The 19492-nt window shown below is 46.4% G+C and overlaps 1 protein-coding gene across 1 annotated transcript in view; it reads left to right on the forward strand.

Annotated features, from left to right (window-relative positions):
- Positions 1-19492, forward strand: part of LOC116823921 (SH3 and multiple ankyrin repeat domains protein 2-like) — a 109617-nt gene that overhangs the window by 19053 nt on the left and 71072 nt on the right. Inside the window, exon 3 of the mRNA XM_075063439.1 lies at positions 2356-2427. Coding sequence (XP_074919540.1) covers positions 2356-2427 — 72 coding nt within the window. The remainder of the gene's footprint in view (positions 1-2355; positions 2428-19492) is intronic.

Raw genomic sequence — 19492 nt, forward strand, 5'->3', positions numbered from 1 at the left:
TGCTGTGGAATGTTGAGAAGACCAAAAATATAACAGGGTCAAGAAAGAATTAGATAAGTTCATGGAGGACAGGTCCATCAGTGACTATTAGCCAAGATGGTCATGGATGCAGCCCCATGCTCCAAGTGTCCATAAATCTTTGACTTCCAGAAGCTGGGACTGGACAATGGAGTGGATCGCTTGATAACTTGCCCTGTTCTGTTCATTCTCTCTGAAGTGTCTGGTTCTGGCCACTGTTGGAAGACAGGACACTTGGCTAGATGGACCTTTGGTCTGACCCAGTATGGCCATTCTTATGTTCTGGTGTTCACCCTTTAAGAAGGTTGTTGAAAAACGAATGGGTGCAGAAAAGAACCACAAAAATTATTCAAGGGCTGGAAAAAATGACTTACAGTGAGAGACTCAAATTGCTCTGTCTGGCTAGCTTATTAAAATGAGGATTGAGAGGTGTCTTGATTACAGTATCTAAGTACCTTTATGGGAAGAAAATACCAGGTGCTAATGGACTTTTTAATCTAGTGGAGAAAGGCAGAACCAGTGACTGGAAGCTGAAGCCAGACAAATTCAAATAGGAAATAAGGCACAGATTTTCAACAGTGCAGGTGATTAACCACTGAAACAAACAATCAAGGGAAGTGTTGGATATTTCATCTCTTTATGTCTTCAGATCCAAACTGGATGCCTTTCTGGAAAAGATACTTTAGCCAAACACAAGTTATTGGGCTCAGTACAATGGTAACTGGAAAAATTCTATGGCCTGTCATGTAGAGGGGGGCAGACTAGATCCTCTGATGGTCCTTTCAGGACCTAAAATCTGTATTAAAGAAAGGCTGTTTAACCCGTGAAATGACATGAGATCTAGAATAATAGAATCATAGAAGTGCAGGGCTGGAAGAGACCTTGAGAAGTCATCTAGTCCTGCACCCTGCGCTGAGGCAGGACCAAGTAAACCTAGACCTTCTCTGACAGTTGTTTGTCTAATAACTTGTTCTTAAAAACCTCCAATGATGGGGATTCCACAACCTCCCTGGGAAGCCTATTCCAGTACTTAATCACCGTTACAGTTAGAAAGTTTTCCCTAATATCTAACCTAAATCTTATTTGCTGTAGATTAAGCCCATTGCTTCTTGTCTGACTTTCAGTGGACATGGAGAACAGTTGATCACCATTCTCCCATTGCTGTCCTGAGTGGCTACACTGAAGTGCTATAATGGTGCAGCTGCAATGGTTTAAGTGTAAACATAGCCTAAACATGCACAGTTTTCATTAAACCTTTCCTCACAGAGCAGGTTTGCTAAACATTTAGTCATTTGTGTTGCTCTCCTCTGGACTCACTCCAGTTTGTCCACATTTTTCTTAAAGTGTGACGCCCAGAGCTGGACCCAGTAGTCCAGCTGAGGCTTCACCATGTTGCAGAGAGCAGGACGATTACCTCCTGTGTCTTAGATAATGTCTACTGCATGAGCTAGGAGTGTGGTTTCCTCTGCTCAGGTACATATGCTCGAAGTAGCTCGATGAGACCGATTGTGAATATAGATAACAGTGTAACCATGGCAGCAGTGAAATGACTGAGCTGTACCTAGTACCTACCCACCAATTTCAGGCAGGTTTGTACTTGGCACAGCACAGCCATGCTTTCCCTGATGCTGTCTGTGCTACTGCAGCTACACTGCTATGTGTAATTGTGCGACCTCTCACTGAACTACTGCAAGTGCGTGCACAAGAGCAGAGGAATTACACACCCAACTTGTCGTGTCAACATAGCCTTACATACAAGACTCCTGTTAATATGCACAAGAATATTAGCCTTTTATGCAACTGCATTACATCGTTGGCTCCTATTCAGTTTGTGATCCATTTTAACCCCCAGACCTTTTTCAACAGTACTGCCGCCTAGGCAGTCCTTCCCCATTTTGTATTTGTGCATTTGATTTTTTCCTTCCTAAGTGAAGTACTTTGCACTTGTCTTTATTGATTTCATCTTGTTGATTTCAGACCAGTTCTCCAATTTGTCAAGGTCATTTTGAATTCTAATCCTGTCCTCCAAAGTGCTTGCAACCCCACCCAGGTTGGTGTCCTCACAAATTTTATAAGCATATTCTCCACTCCATTATTCAAATCATTAATGAAAATATTGACTAGCATTGGGCCCAGGATTGACCCATGTGGGACCCCACTAGATGTGTTCCCCCACTTTGACAGCAAACCATTCATAACTACTCTTTGAGTATGGTCTTTAAGCCAGTTTTGCCCCCACTATATAGTAATTTCATTGAGACCACATTCCCCTGTATTGCCCTTGGCTTTTGTTCAGCTTTTCTGTCTGACCACCTTCCCTTCCCTTCTCCTCTCCAGTTTCGTTACAAGAGGCGTGTGTACACCCAGAGTCTGCTGGATGACAAGCAGTTTGCCAAGCTCCACACAAAGGTAAGACTGGCATTTAGCCTCAGGGAGCTCGAAGTCCGTATAGCATAATCCATATTGACAGCCTATCCAGATAAATCATAGTCTGTCGGAGAGAATCTCGCTGGCAAAGAGAGTGTCAGAGAAAAAGAGATCTGTGTACATTCCAGACTTCCCCCTTTGCCAAATCTCAAATTCCCCACTAAAAATGTGTGTTGATTGCCAAGGGCTGGGTTATGTTACTTAGTGATCCGAGCTGAAGGCCCCCCCATGGAACTGTGGTTGGAAGCCCACCTGCTGATATTGAACTGGTTCCATACTCTCAGCAATCAGTTGTGCAGCTGGATTGAGTTCTGAGAGGGAGGTCAGGGCTAAGCCTCTCTGGGATGGTGAGGCTGGGAGCAACAAATGATGGGCCAGCTGAAGAGCTGCTTTATTTGCTGATATTGATGAGTCACTGAATACCAGTACAGCACAATGCTGTACATTGACAAGCATCCTTCCTCTCCCCTGGCAGACACTGCAGGGCTTCTCTTCCTCACATACAGAAACAGTATTGTACTGTCTTGTCCACAGGCTTTAACCCATGTGTGTATCTGGACAGGAGCGTCAGATTTCTTTGGGGACTAGTCATCTGGCTTGAACTAAGTTCAGAGTGGAGACGGCTTTAGCAAAAAGAGCAAAATAATTTTTTGTGACTGTTTCCTGGAAGGGAATGTACATTCCAAGTCCTCCACTTCCCAAGTACACTGCAGATTGGTGGTGTGTGTGTGTGAGAGAGCGAGTTCAGACATTACACTTGAAAGAACTTTTTTTTTCAGGAAACTTGCTGAAAATCACATATCCTTTTCTCCATAGTACTTCACAATTCAGACTGAGCAGCTGCAGTTCAGGAGGAGATGGTAGCACAGTCAGTCTGTCTGCCGTGTGGTAACGGTACAAAAGTGGTGCTGGAGAGTGACCCAGCACTGGCCATGTCTTGTCTGAATGCAGTGACTGGTGCTCTTCCTATTCCCAGGAAGCTGGGGCAGGATTCTGTGACTTGCTTTCCACTGTAAGAAACACAAGGTACTGTAGTAGAGAGGACTAGGGCTTCTTCAGGATTTCCCCAGGATCAGGCCCTCACTCCCTAGGCTGGGATACCCCTCTTGTCCCGAGCAAGCAGGGACTCTCACCCAGCAGAGCTGGGGGATTCAAATATTACTGACAGGCAAAGACACCGCTGCTTTTCCCCAAGCCTGATCCTCCCCACCAGACCAAGGTATCCTTAATTGTTGTTGATTTGTATAGTGATGGTCCATAGAGGGCCAATCAGGATCGGGCCCAGGTGTGCGGGATGCTGCACAAGGACTTAGAAAGACAGGATTTCCTGTTTTGAAGAGCTTAGGGTTTAACTGGAAGCAAGATGCAATCAGCAGGTATGAGAAACAATGGACGATAAAAGAGGAGTGAGAACGAAACTGCCTGTCCCACAGCTCCAAAGGTTAGCTGTGTATATAGCTTGCTTGATGGTTCCAACACATTTGAAAGTATTAAAAATATAAATAAACAAATAGCGTGAGCTACTCCTGACTCCCTGCAGTCTGACCATCTGTATGGGCTGATTTCTTATGAGAGAAGAGGGACTTAAGGAGGAGAGAGTAGTGGCTTTATGGAGAAGCTCATGATGGGTGTTCTTCCCCACATGCCATCATTTGACTCTGACCTGCTTGGGTGGGGACCCCTTGTATCTACTCTCAGGCCTAGACTCTGACCTGCTCAAGCTGGGGCTCCCTTGAGCCGTCTCCAGGCATGGCCTCTTCAGCTGCCTGCCACTCCTGCAGTGTGAAATGGAAAGTGTATTATTAGTGTGGTGTGGAGTTTCCTTCAGACACACGCCATTTGTCCCTGTTTCTTCCTCAGTGCCCATGGCAGTGCTGGAGTCTGTTTGGCCTTCAGCTTTAGGCTTCCTCAGTTCAGCTCCTGGCACAATTCCTCAGGGCAGTGCTGGGATTTTGGGATCTTTGATGCTGCTGGCTTATGCTGCTGGGCAGAGAGGCAGAAAGGGGTCAATTGGTCTATAAAACAGCAGCAGCTGAATGAAAGGACCTCTGAGCATATCCTAAGCAGAAGGAGAGAAAACAATCTCCCCGAAAGGCTTGTTCTTCCAGATGGGACCCTCTATCCCGGGAAGAGGGAATTACAGGCCCTTCCGATAGCCTTCACAGGTTTGCCGCAACATGGGACTAACTGTGTATGTGGAGTGACATAAGGGAGAGATTTTGTGCAGTGAGTAACATGATGTTTGACATAAGAACATCTGTGCAATGGACATGAGTGTCCCGTACTCTCCTAGTGGCAAGGTGTTCAAGTCACTATTTCATGGCACTAGTGGACTATGCTACTTGAGGGCCATGTTTCCAGAAAGGCGGGGCCTGAGGATTAGTGTATGGTGAGGGCACATCTGAGCAGTGTGCTGTCCCCAAAGATGTGTGCGGAAGTATATAGTGTGATAGATCCTGTGGTGAGGATAAAGAAGGTGTTTGGAGGAGGCCATGGGGAAGTAGCCCAGGGAGGTGTAGCTGTCATGCAGCTGTTACAGGAGGTACTATAGACAGCTGCAATTCACAGGGCCCTGGGCTGGAACCCAGAGTAGAGGGCGGGCCCAGGTTCCCCCCAAACCTCCCAACTCCTGATCAGACACAGGAAGAGTTGACCCAGACTGTGGGGAAGATCACTGAGGTGAGCAATCTGCCAATAAGTGCAGGACCCACCAAGGTAGAGGAGGAACTTTGTCACAACTGGTGTTAGGGGTGGGATTTTGGTGTGCACAGCGCGCGCTAGAAGAAGGAGGGTGATCTAAAAAAAAAAAAAGGAGAGGGTTTTTTTTTTTTTTCAACACAATGGATGTCCTTGTACAGGCATTGATACAAGCTATGGCGCCAAGCAGGAGGCTCCCGTGTCAGGCACCGCCTAAAGCAGGAAGCAGTGCGGCTGCAACAAGAGACTAATCGCCTGCTGATGGACCAGGCTTCTCAAGACCGAGCTATGTTGCGGGAACTGGTAAACCAGGTAAAGACCCTTACAGAGCTGAACCGCCGCCATGATGGGACGCAGAGCATATGGGCCAGCCATTGGCTGCAGAAAATGACAGGTAGGAGGATGATGTAGAGGCATTCCTTCTGGCTATTTGAGAGGACAGCCCTATAGGAGGCCTGGCCTTGAGATCAGTGGTCTGGCATCCTTGCCCCATTCCTCTGTAGGGCAGGCCCAGAAAGCCTACTATGATCTGCCCTGAAAGAGGCTGCAGCAGACTACCCCCAGCTGAAAACAGAGATCCTGGCCAGATCTGGTTACATGGTAACGACCTCAGTGCGGGCCCAGTGGTATCACAAGTGGACCCCACTGTACCAGGAAAACAAAAACCCGCGGTCCTAATTGTAATGACTTCATCCATCTCGCACGAAAGTGTTTGCAAACAGAGTCCCAGAGTCCAGAAGAGATATTAGAGGTTCTGCGTCATCGACCAATACATGAGACTTTGTGCCTGGGCGATAGCCAAAGAGCTGGTGGGGATCTTTGCCCGAGTGGGGCTACCAAAGGATCTATTAACAGACCAAGGAACCCCATTTATGTCAAAGCTAATGAAGGACCTCTGTACGCTGCTCCATATACATATCCTGAGAACTTCAGTTTACCATCTGCAGACTGATGGGTTGGTAGAAAGGTTTAACCAAACCCTCAAGGCTAGATAAGGAAGGTGGTAAGTCGAGACGGGAAGGATTGGGACACCCTACTGCCCTACCTTATGTTCGCTATCCAGGAGGTACCTCGGGCCTCAACTGGGTTTTCCCCATTCAAGTTATTATACGGACGTCACCCCCGTGGCATACTAGATATTGCCAAAGAGATTTGGGAAGAGGAACCCAATGAGGGGAGAAATATAATAGAACATGTAATACAGATGCGAGACCGAATAACCCGTGTCACTCCTACTGTATGGGAACATTTGGAAAAGGCACAGGAGGCCCAGAGAACCTATTACAATCGCCAGGCAAAAGTCCCACAGTTCCAATCAGGAGATCGGGTAATGGTGTTGGTACCCATGGCAGAAAGCAAGCTTCTGGCCCAATGGCAGGGGCCCTATGAGGTGGTTGAACCCGTGGGGGAAGTAACCTACAAGGTGCGGCAGCCAGGACGCCGAAAACAAGAACAGATTTATCACATCAACCTTCTGAAACCCTGGCATGCGCAAGATGCATGCATAACTATCCAGGAAAACAAGCCTTCCAAACAGGTGAGAGTGTCTCCCAATTTAACACCAGATCAGAAGAATGAGGTGTCTGAGATGATTTTCCGGAACCAAGATGTGTTCTCGACAAAACAAGGTCGAAAAACCAAGACATATCACTACATCGTCACGAACCCTGGGGCCAGAATAACAATGAGGTCCTATCGAGTGCCAGTGGCCAAAAGGGAGGAAATAAAAGCAGAAGTAAAAAAAAAAATGCTAGAGTTGGGGATCATCGAAGAATCTCATAGTCAGTGGTCCAGCCCAATTGTGCTGGTGCCCAAACCTGATGACACCACAAGGTTTTGCAACGACTTCTGGCGACTAAACGAAGTATCTCAGTTCGATGCGTACCCCATTCCTCACATAGATGAGCTAGTGGATTGTCTGGGGAATGCCCGGTACTTGACTACCCTAGACTTGACAAAGGGGTACTGGCAGATTCCCCTTGTGGAAGACGCAAAGGAAAAGACTGCGTTCTCTACACCAGAGGGTCTTTTTCAATATAGTGTCCTCCCTTTTGGACTACATGGTGCCCCAGCTACTTTCCAGCGCCTCATGGACAAGCTATTACGCCCGTGTCATGGTATCTTTCCCCAATTTGAACCTTAGAGTCTGAAAAAAAATGGGGTACCAGCATGAATTCCTCTAAGCTTAATTACCAGCTTAGATCTGATAAACTGCCACCACCCAAAAATATAGTGTTTTGGGGCACTCTAGTCCCCCCAAAAACCTTCCCTGGGGACCCCAAGACCCAAATTCCTTGAGTCTCACAACTAAGGAGAATAAACCATTTCCCTTCCCCCTCCTTTCTTCCTCCCAGATCTTTCCCGCCCTGGGGACACCAGGAGATCACCATGATTCAAACTTCTTGAATCACAACACTGAGAAATCAGGTTTTTTCTCCCCCTTCTCCCCCCCTCCCAGGCTTTTCCTCCCTGGGTTATCCTGGAGAGATAGACAGATTCAAGCTCCGTGAATTTAAAACACAGAAGAAATTCACCTTTCCTCCTCCACTACTCCTTCTCCCTTCTCCCCACCAATTCCCTGGTGAGTACAGACTCAGTTCCTTTGCCTTAACACGGGGAAAAAATTAATCAGGTCTTAAAGAGAAAAACGTTTAATAAAAGAAAAGAGAATAAAGATAATCACTGTAAATTCAAGATGGAATATTACAGGGTCTTTCAGCTTATAGAAACTGGAGAAAAAGCCTCCTCCAGCAGAAATACAATTTAAAATACTTCCAGCCAAATACACATTAAAACTCTACCAGCCAGATACACATTTGCAAATAAAGAAAACCAATTAAAAAGACTAAACCTCCTTTCTACTTGCACTTACTACTTGAATAGAAAATTAGAGCCTGTAGTACTTCCGGTCACTCTCAGATCCCAGATAGAACACAGACAAAGAATAGAACACACAAACAAAGACTTCCCTCCACCGAGATTTGAAAGTATCTTGTCTCCTGATTGGTCCTCTGGTCAGGTGTTGCAGGTCACTGTTTGTTAACCCTTTACAGGTGATAGAGACATTAACCCTTAGCTCTCTGTTTATGACAGCCCGCATAACAGTTTTGCTGCTGCCTGCTTGGACGATGTGGTCATTCATACCCCAGATTGGAAAACCCACCTAGAGAAGGTGGAGGCAGTCCTTGATACCTTCAGGCGAGCTGGCCTTACAGCAAACCCTGCCAAGTGCGCTGTAGGGTTTACAGAGGCCAAATATCTTGGCTATATTGTCGGAAAAAGTCTGGTAAAACTCCAAGTGAACAAGTTGGAGGCCATCCAAAATTGGCCCTGACCACGTTGCAAAAAACAAGTCCGGGCATTCCTAGGTGTAGTGGAGTATTACCGATGATTGATCTCCCACTTTGCCACAAGGGCAAGCCCCTTGGCAGACCTAGTAAAAGCCTGTGGACCTGATGTGGTGAGATGGTCTGAAGCAGCAGAGGAAGCGTTCACAGACCTACGGATTTCCCTCTGCAGTAACCCTGTACTGATAGCCCCTGATTTCACCAAGGATTTATCCTGCAGACAGATGCATCAGAAGCAGGGTTGGGGGCCGTTCTATCACAGATGGTCGGGGAGGAGGAACACCTAATTCTCTACCTCAGTAGGAAACTCCTTCCGAGGGAACAAAAATATGCAGTGGTGGAGAGAGAGTGCCTCACCGTAAAATGCCATGGAAACATTGCGCTACTACTTGCTCGGGCGCAGATTTGTCCTCATGACCTACAGTGCCCCTCTTCAATGGCTGCAGCGGAACAAGGAGAAGAACACAAGGGTGACCGGGTGGTTCTTATCCCTCCAGCCTTTCCAGTTTCATGCGCAACACAGAGCAGGGAGCCATCACGATAATGCCGATGGCTTGTCACGTGGCACTGTCTAGCATCCCAAGCTGCCCAACCCCTTGGTGTTGAGCAGGGGGGAGGGATATGTGACAGACCCAGGCCAGTGGGGTGCAGGAGTCTGGAAGAGGGCACTGGTCACTGGCTGAGTAGTTTTCTGTTCCCTGAGTGACCAAAGCAGGGGCTGCACTAGAGTACTCAGGAACCTGCTAGAACCAGTTCAGGCAGACAAGCTGATTACAACACCTGCAGCCAATCAAGGCAGGCAAATCAGGGCACCTGGGTTTAAAAGGAGCTCACTCCAGTCAGGGAGGGGGGAGCCAGAGGAAAGGAAGTGCATGTGAGGAGCTGGGAGCAAGAGGCACAAGGAGCTGAGAGTGAGAGGGTGTGCTGCTGGAGGACTAAGGAGTACAAGCGTTATCAGACAACAGGAGGAAGCGCATTTAGCTTACGGTAGTCCACGCAAAAGCGTATTTCCCCATCTGGTTTGGGTACCAGAACCACTGGAGATGCCCATGCACTGGTAGATGAGCGTATTATACCCATCTGTAGCATGTTTTGGATCTCCCGTTCTATAGCAGCTTGGGCATGAGGAGACACCCGGTAGGGTGGGGTTCTAATTGGGTGAGCATTACCTGTGTCAATGGAGTGGTATGCCCGTTCAGTCATCTGTCTGGGGTGGCTGAGAACAATGGGCGAAGCTAGTGCACAGCTCCTTGATTTGTTGCCGCTGCAGACGTTCCAGGGTGTGGAGAGGTTCACCTCTTCCACGCCACCGTCTTTTTTCCTTCGTAGTAGACACCTTCAGGCCACTCAGCGTCATCTCCTCCCTGGACTGTAAACTGACAAACCTGTAAGTCTCTGGAATAAAAGGGCTTGAGAGAATTAACATGGTACACTCTGGGCTTTAGGGAGGAATTGGGAAATGCTATGAGGTAGTTAACAGCTCCCAGGCGCTCTTGGACCGTGAATGGCCCTTCCCATGATGCTTCCATCTTATGGGCCTGTTGCGCCTTCAAGACCATAACCTGGTCTCCTACCTTGAAGGAACGCTCTCTGGTATGTTTATCATACCAGGCCTTTTGCTCTTTCTGAGCATCCTTTAGGTTTTCTTTAGCAAGGGCTAAAGAGTGTCGGAGGGTGCTTTGTAGGTTGCTTACAAAGTCCAGAATGTTAGTTCCTGGAGAAGGCGTAAACCCCTCCCATGCTTGCTTCACCAACTGTAATGGCCCCTTAACTCTCGTGGCCATACACAAGTTCAAATGGTGAAAACCCTAAACTGGGATGTGGTACAGCCCTGTAGGCAAAAAGCAACTGCTGCAACACTAGGTCCCAATCATTGGAGTGTTCATTCACGAATTTACGTATCATGGCCCCAAAGTTCCATTAAACCTTTCCACCAGGCCATTGGTTTGATGGTGGTAAGGGGTGGCAACAAGTGGTTCACCCCATGAGTTTCCCACAGTTCTTTCATGGTTCCTGCCAGGAAATTAGATCCTGAATCTGTAAGGATGTCGGAGGGCCAACCTACCCTGGCAAAAATGTCTGTTAGGGCCTGGCACACAGCTTTAGCCCTGGTGTTGCCTAGAGCTACTGCTTCCGGCCATCGGGTAGCAAAGTCCACGAAAGTCAGTATGTACTGCTTCCTCTGGGGGTCTTTTTTGGGAAAGGACCCAGAATATCCACAGCTACTCGCTGAAATGGGACCTCAATTATGGGGAGTGGCTGAGAGGGGCCTTGACCTGGTCTTGGGGCTTTCCCACTCTTTGGCACACCTCACAAGACCGACATACTTGGCAACGTCCTTGCCCATCCCCTCCCAGTGGAAGGACTTCCCCAACCTGTCTTTGGTTCTGTTCACCCCAGCATGGCCACTGGGATGATCATGGGCTAAGCTTAAGAGCTTCCCCCGGTACTTAGTTGGAACCACCAACTGTTTTGCAGGTGCCAGTCTTCCTGGTGTAGGTCCCTTGGTTATATACAAAAACCTGGGATGCGTTAGAGAGCTGAAAGAGCATTTGGGGGTGCTTCCGTTGCCGGCTGTCCAACTTTCTGAGGCTTGTTTCATTTGCTTCCTTTGGCTTCAGGTCTGAACTGTCCCTTGAGGGTGAGGGGCAACCAGTTTTTCTTCAGACTGCGGGAACCTTGGGGGGGCTTGGTCCCTTCTGGACGATGTAAGGTGATTGGATTGTGTTTTGTTGTGCTGGTGAAACCGCTCTCCGCGGTGGCACCTGGTGGTATTTTCAGGCTTCTGGCTGGAGTCTGGCTTCGTATGGTTTTTCTGTTGCTTTGCCAATCGGCTCGGCTGGCGCCCTTTTCTGGGGTGAGGGTTGAGGAAGATGGGTTTGCGTATTGCTGGTGCTTGGTTGGCTGGTTTTTTTTGCTGTTCCCCAAGTTTCCGGTCCTGGACTGGAGGTGCGTTGTTTTTGGGGGGGGGGCTGGGTTTCAAGCCGTTGGCAGGGGATTCCGGGGTTTTCCACTTTACCTTCTGTCTGGGGTCTCGGGGTAACAGGGCGTTTCCCTGTGGACGGCTCAGGAACAGATGGATTGTCTGAGGCTTTGCCTGTTTGGGCTTGCGTGTAAACATTCCAACTGTTTCTTTTGGCCTGCTTCACCTGGTTGGGCCAAGTTCTTTCCCCCAAGTAGGCATGGGATGGATATGTCAACACTTTTCCTGGAACCAAAAGGGCCTTTTTTGTTTTACTGACAGGGTAGTTCACGCTTGTAAGGCAGGTTCTACAGCTTGTGGACATTTTTGAAGGTAAATGGTTCACTTGGGGCCTTTTGGGGTTTGATGAGTTTGGATTCCCGGGAATGAATTGGTGGAATAGCTTGAAATTGTTTGCCCCCGTGTCTCTCCCCAACGGTAACTTTCTTTCACCCCCTCTTAAAAATTTTTCTCTTCGCTTCAAGGGATTTGAGGAGTCATCTGGGCCTAGAATTCTTTGGTGGTGAATGGTGGTTAAAATTGACTTGCACCCGGTTGGGTTCTTTGGGCGTGGCCTTTATATTGTTCCCAGTTTTCATTGACCTTTTAAAGCATCTTTCCATGCTTGACGGGTCCCAACTTGGTCGAGGTGAGGTTACGGGGGGACTGGTGAAGGTGGGGGGAAAGGTAAGGGTGTTTTTTTTTTCTGTGGTCCCTTGTTGTTGTAGGTTGGGTCCTTGGGGTTGCCCTTCGGTTTTTGGTTTTAGGGGTTTTTTGGTCGGTGTTTTGCCCCTGGGGGTATTTCATTCCCACTTGACAGTTAAGTTTCCTGGCTTTTCTTTGGCCACTTCCATCTATTTTTGGCCTCCAATTTCTCCCGCCCTCGGTGAGTTTTTGGGTTTTCCATTTCTTGTAATGTACCATGTTATTGTTCCTTCCAGGGGGAAAACCACCAAATTCCAGAAACTTTTCCAATTTGTATGGGGAAGGGTGCCCGTTCTTTCCAGGGGATTTTAACATTGGTTCCAGATATCAGGGGGCCCTCATTAATTTTTTCCAACGTAGGTAGGGGAGTGTGGGGTAAAAATGAACAAATCTGGTTTTCCCTTTTGGGGTTTCTGGACCCCCCCCCACCCGAACGGGGCATGATCGGGGTTTTATTCCCCCATCTCTTTGGGAATCTGGGCCTTGGTTTTGAAAACGTTTTATAATCATTTCATTCTGGTCCTTGGCATTATACAGCCCCGCCCATCTCTTGCTAATGGGGGTCCACTTTGAGCTTGTTTGACCTCAGCCTCTTTTTACCATTTGTACTGGGTCTTTCAGAGATGCTGTACCCATTTTGGCAAGGGCTTTAAATTTTCTTAAAGAGCTTTCAGTGTTCATCAACCTGGCCTTGTAGATTGGGGGAAATTTTTTTGTTGCTGTGGAATTTTTTCAATTATGGCGAAGGGTTTGTTTAGGATTGGCCTGGGTTTTTTCCGTTGCCGTTAGGGGCCTGTTCGTACTTCCAGTTTCATGCGTTCTTTCGTTTCCTCTTTTTCACCTTTTCTTGTTTGGTGGTTCTCCCTTGGGTTCTATTTCTTGTCTTCTGTTGGGCTGCATCGTCTTCTTCTTGTTTTCTTCTTGTTGGGGCCACCTCTTCTCCTTTTTTTTCTTTGTTTTTCTTGGTGAGCTGATTTTTTGGTTTTTGTTCTCTTATTTGGGGCTTGATGGCCCTGTTTGGATTTTTCTTTCCTTTTCTTTCCACTCGAAAACCTCGTTTTGCTTTTGTTTTCCATTTGTCGCCTGTGTTCTGCTGTTTGAGTTCTTTCTTCCCTGGGAAGTTCATTGGTTTCCTTTTTCCTTGTGTTGGGGTTTGGCCCTTGGTTGTGTTTATTGTTCTGCTGAATTGCTGGCTCTTGTTTTTGTCTCTGGGGTTTTGGGCTTAGCCAAAAACAGTGCCTTTTTTCTTTTTTCCTTTTTTTTTTGCTAAATCTTTTTACATTGTTAATTAAACCAGAGGAAAACTTGGTTTTTGGCCATGTTGTTTTTGGCTGGGTACTTGTTCCCAATCGGGAGTTTCTATTCTTTAACAAAAGACCCTTTGTTTCACTTTAATGGTTTTCCTTGTTAATTATTTGCAAAGCAACTGAGCATTTTACTTGAGAGAAAACAGAAAAAAAAAAAAGTTTTCTCTCTGTCTCCCTTTTAACCATAAAAACCCCTTTCTCTCTTGCTTAAAAAAGCCTAGCGCAGAAAGAAAAAAAAAAAAATTCAAATAATTCCTTAACTGGCTTCTTGTATTATTCTTTGCCTTATCCCAATAATGCCCCTCATATTTTTTTATAGGGCTTTCCTTACTCAGATCTAACCTTAGTTTCAGAAAATAAGTTGGGCTAGGCCATTGAAAAAAACCTCCAAGCTTAATTTAACCAGCTTGATCTTATAACCGCTGCCCACCAGCCAAAATTCCCCCAGTGTTTGGTTTGGCTCACTTGGTTTCTCCCCCAAAAAACTCCCCCTGGGGACCCCAAAGGACTTCAGATGCCCTTGGAGTCTCACAAAACAGAGGGGAAATAACCCAATTTTTTTTTTTTTTTTCCCTTTTCCCCCCCTTTCTTAACCCGGGTCCCCCCCCAAGGCTTCCCCTAACTTGGGTACCCTGGAAGGATTTACTTTTGTACTTTAAACTCCTTTGAATTACAAAACCAGAGGAGAAAAAACAATTTTACTTTTCCCCCCTCCTTTCTTCCCCCCCCCAGTCTTTCCCTTGAAGAGAGGGACCATAATTCCTGCCACAGAGATTTATCCCCTTGAGCCTCAACTAGAAAAAGAAAATCCCAAAACCAGTTTTAAAAAAGGAAAAGCTTTATATAAAAAAGAAAGAAAAAAGTGACATAAAAAATGGGGATCTTCCTGGTATTTTCAAAAGACCAATATTTTTTACAGGGATCAATTGCTTTAAAGAGGAAATGGAATTTAAAACAGCCTTATTTCCAAAAAAAATACAATTTTAAAAACATCAGGGGCAAACTCACACATTTAAATTACAAAAAAAAACAATATAAGCCTTTATTGTTTTTTTCTACCTTTTTACCTCAGAATTTGGGAACAGAGATTAGGGAACAGAGGCCTGGGGATAGAGAGGGAACCCCACTCTCAGAGGCCGGAGGGAGAGCACTTTACGAGGGAACACAGGACAGAAACACCCACACCCCAAAACTTTTCCCTCCTAGCTTTGAAAAAATTCCACAGTTTCCTGATTGGTCCTCTGGTCAGGTGTTTGGTTCCCTTTGTTAACCCTTTACAGGTAAAAGAAACATTAACCCTTAGCTATCTGTTTATGACAGCTGGATCATCTTTTGTTCCCCAAACTGTATTGAATCTGTCCCTTAGTATCCAGACAGAGCAGTGCAATGAGAAGCTGAGCCTCCAGTCCCACCTGATTTCTGTGGGGAAGATGTTGACTTGTGCATTTAATTTAGTTAGCTTTTTTCTGTGTATGTGTGTTGCATCCACTGATGTGTCGCTCCAAGGTCGTGAGGATCAGGCAGCAAAGGAGAAGCCCATATCCGGCAGCCAACCAGAGAAACTGCTCCCTATGAGGGACAGAGAAATAGAGTGGCAAAAAGAGAGGGAGAGACTGTCACACAGGGAGACAAAAGTGTGAGTGTGACATGCACACCTGCTGCTCACTTGAAGAGAACACAGTTGTGAAAGCCAGCGCTGATGTAACTTGTACCCTTGGCACAGACTGCTGCTGCTTTACTTGGGAAGAATAAGATTGTGGAATGCTTGTGTTTGCAAGCTCCACATCCCAGTGTGGAGCCTGCTCTGGCTTGAGACAGCTGAGACTGAGAGACCGGAGTGAGAAAGGAGAGGGGCAGAGTGAGGGACATGGGTTCCTCCCTAGGAAGAAAACTGACTGAACAGAAAGGCAAAAGGCAAACTTCCGGGGCTAGCAGGTCCAGAGTGAAGAGCAAGGTACCCTCTGCTTCCATCCTCATCTTCTATTCTGTTCTCACAATTGCAGCCCTAGGCATCTCTCTCTCTGTGAGTAGGGGACGGCCCTCATGTGCTGTGGCATTGTGGCTGATGGATGTGATGGATCTCACAGGAGCATTGGATTTGAGTGAGAGGTTTTGTGTTTGAGAAACACTTTTTGTGGAATATCTCTGAGACCAGTCTGAGGGCAGAGTTTATTTCCCTGTGGTGTGACCACTGTATGTACTTGGCTTACATTTCTAAGCAAACTGGTGTGTATATTGATACTCCTTCCTTTGTGTGGGTTGAGGCTATTTCCCTTGGGAATATAGATGCACATAGCTGATTTCTTCTGGGCACAGTATATAGTGTACAGCTCTCTCGGGACAATGACATGAAAACAGAACTGATTCTACTTGGTTTGTGGTGCTGTGGTGCATAGCATATTTCTAGAGGCGGTTGTTTTGAATACTGTAAGAGATTTGTCCATTTGCTCAGCTGAGTACAAGACTACATCTCCGTGGCCAGCCGCATTTGGTATTACAGAGTGGGGGAGGGAGGAGGGAAAGGAAAGGAGGATCCTTGTATTCTGTACCTTCCCTGCATTCTAAATATACTTGTGTTTGTGGCTGTGAGTCTCTCATGGCAGTGATGGTTAGGGTATCTCTGGAGGCAGGGTTGGGTGGTGTCTTCCGTGGTACTGGAATTTGGTATTCTCTCTTCAACAAAACTATTACGGCTGTTGGTTGGGGTGTCAAGGATTTTCCCTTGTGTGACAATACAGACTGGTGACAGTGGTGCTGCTTAGTTTTGTTTAAAAATCTGCCTTCTGTATGCTCATAACTTTTTTTCATGAATGACCCTGGTTTGGGCTGAATTGTGTCATGACTCAGTCTTGCCAACTCTCCAATTTTATTACTAGTTCTTAAATTATTTTAAAGACCCAGCTCCCAGATCCATGTGATTGTGTGAGAATGTCAGCTTCCATTTCAGAATAAAGCAAATTTTAGTCCTTGTGGTTGCAGAGAAAAGCCTGAAAATGTGAACTGTAGTATTCAGAAACCAGAAGACAAATGAAAAGAACATAGTTAATATTTTTTTTTTTTTAATTCTCATGATGTCGACCAATCTCTTGGTTTTGGGGGCCTGATTCGTGCCCCCAAAAACTTGGTGTTGGTAATACTGAACTGTGACTTTGTAGCATTCTGTTTGTGAGTTATCAGCACGTTGTGCAAGAAGCCACTATAGAGGCAGAAAAACATGAAAGGTTGGAAATATTTCTGCCACTGGGGTTCTGGGCAGCTGGGAAGGTCTGGTCAAGTCAGGCGGGAGAAGGTTGGGAGAGGGCATGAAATCTCCTAGATGATGTTTAGTTCTGTGGTTTCTATTTACTTAATTTCTTAGACATTCTGGTCCGTTATTTGTCTCAGAAGCTGAGAGGCCTGATCACCCAGATGGGGAGAGATAGAAAGCAGCCATTCAAGCAAGTCTCCTGTGGGCTCAATCTTATTCATCCTCATACTGATGCCCCCTGCTCTCTCTGTGAGGATGGAGAGAAAGGTGTAGGGGGCAGGGGATCACCCTGCTGAACATCTCTTGCTGTTATTTAGCATTTATCTGTATTGCAGCAGTGCCCAGAATGCCCAGTGGAGATTAGGGCCCCTGGTACTCCTATCAGAGCTTGCCCCTGCCCCAAAGCGTTTGTAATGTAAGTGAAAAGAAGAATCAACAAATGGGTGTAAGAAACAAGTGGAAGATGTTGAGGTGGGATATTGAGGGGAAAAGTGACAGGAATGTGAACTACTTAGGGACAGGCAGATGGGCTACCTAGACTGACTGTGCACAATTAGCGGGACTGAGGGTTTCATAGGGGTAAATAAGAGACTTTGATGATGTCAATTACCCTGACTTTTAAAATCATAGAATCATAGAATATCAGGGTTGGAAGGGACCTCAGGGGATCATCTAGTCCAACCCCCTGCTCAAAGCAGGACCAATTCCCAACTAAATCACCCGTTTTGCGTGGACCACCTTCTCTGAGCCTGTAACAATTTTATGTCTGGGAAGAAAATATCTCTGGCAGACCTTCTCGTGGATTCTGGGAAGTGTAACATCCCAGCACACAGATGTGCTCATTTGTTAAAGGAGTTTCATCTCTGTGTGCAGAGTTTTCAGACTCCATGCTCTGTAATACATTAATTGGATAATGCAGGAGATCCATACTGCGTGAGGCAACTACCCCTGCTGAGGCATGCTAGGCGTTTTCCTCCTGGGGCAGTTAACTAAAGCTAGTCCTCTTTCACAGCCAGACTCCAAGTAATATTAGTGTTTCCATCTCATAATAAATAAAGATACAATGAAAAGTTTCCTATTGTGTTACAGTTAGTCACCTACAGAAATGCATGCGCCTCTGGGGTGGAACACAGCAGCTGTTTAACAGCAGGTTTAGGTCAGGAAGCAAAGGACAAACCTGTGTCCAGCTGAGGTTATGGTAGAGGTGGGGGGAATTGGGTCAGTAGAATCACAGAATGTACTTAGCTGAGTTAGAAATTGGCTGGGACATTAGGGTTAACACCCTGACACTTGCCAAAAACACCATGGGTTGCTAATGTATATGAGTGGCCAGGGACTTGGGGATTGATCACTGCTGATGGTACCATCCTTCGATTGCGACATAAGACTAACACTGCAGTGAGGCTTTGGGGTCAGTGCTAACTCCAAAGGGAAAGTGCTCACATAGACACCCACACTATCAGCTGCTCCCAGCATCCCCTAGCACTGTGCCAGACATAATCCATTGTGGTTCATACTGATTCGGTGGGCCCAGGGCTTCCACTGAATGACTCATGCTATTCCTTGTGGCACACTTCTCCTTTCCACTGTGCAGAGGCTGTTACTGACTCTGAAACAAGAGCTCCCTGTTCAGAGTCAACCATACCACTCCCTTTATCACAACACGACCCCGGAGCACAAAGTCAGAGGGGAGAGCGCTCTCAATGGATTCTGCTACTGAGGGATAGAATGGTTTCCACAGAATCACCAACACTACTAGGTGTTCTTTAGAGAGCTCTAGCCGAGTCTTGACCCTACTTCACATATGGGATTGGTCTGGGTCATAGCCCAAAGTGATGGTCTGGCTTCATGTCTCCGAACCCAGTCTGGGATTCTTCATGCAGGGTTAGAGAATCATTCACTGGGCCTCCAGAGAGGACATTTAAACCCTCTTTGTATATGTAAGAAAATTGATAATTTGACATCTTGTAGTAGGAGTGAATGAAATCTCTGTTTGTTGATGTCTAATAGTCTGTGTGAAACCTGTCAGATCACTGGTATTTCAACTGCATCCCGCTAGCAACTGGAAATGTGACCAAATGGCACCCCCCTCCCCCCTGCTCTTGGGAGCTGGATGCTTTTGTTACAGTTCTTGCCAGCATTCCGGCCAAACTGAGCCCTGGAATAGATTGTTTGTTTTATGCTGAAATTACACATGAGCCACAGGAGGGACTTTGAAGCAGAAGCCTCCAGGTGTGCCTTATCTTAAGGGAATATTGTCCTCTCATGCTCAGAAAGTATGGTCCTACATCTCGCTTCTCATAAGAATGTCCATACTGGGTCAGACCAAAGGTCCATCTAGCCCAGTATCCTGTGTCAGTGTCCCAGATAATCATCAATTTCCCATTTCCAGCTTGTGGCAGACAGAGGCTAGGGACACCATCCCTGCCCATCCTGGCTAATAGCCATTAATGGACCTATCTTCCATGAATTTATCTAATTCATTTTTTAGCCTTGTCGTAGTCTTGGCCTTCACAACATCCTTTTGCAAGGAGTTCCACAGGTTGACTGTGCATTGTGTGAAAAAATACTTCCTTTTGTTTGTTTTAAACCTGTTGCCTGTTAATTTAATGTGGTGACCCCTAGTTCTTGTGTGATGAGAAAGAGTAAATAACATTTACTTTCTCCACACTAGTCATGATTTTATACATCTCTGTCATATCCCCCCTTAGTTGTCTCTTTTCCAAACTGAAAAGTCCCACTCTTATTAATCTCTCGTCATATGTCAGCCGTTCCATATCCC

Source organism: Chelonoidis abingdonii, chromosome 1 (assembly GCF_003597395.2).
Source record: "Chelonoidis abingdonii isolate Lonesome George chromosome 1, CheloAbing_2.0, whole genome shotgun sequence".
Lineage (NCBI taxonomy): Eukaryota > Metazoa > Chordata > Testudines > Testudinidae > Chelonoidis > Chelonoidis abingdonii.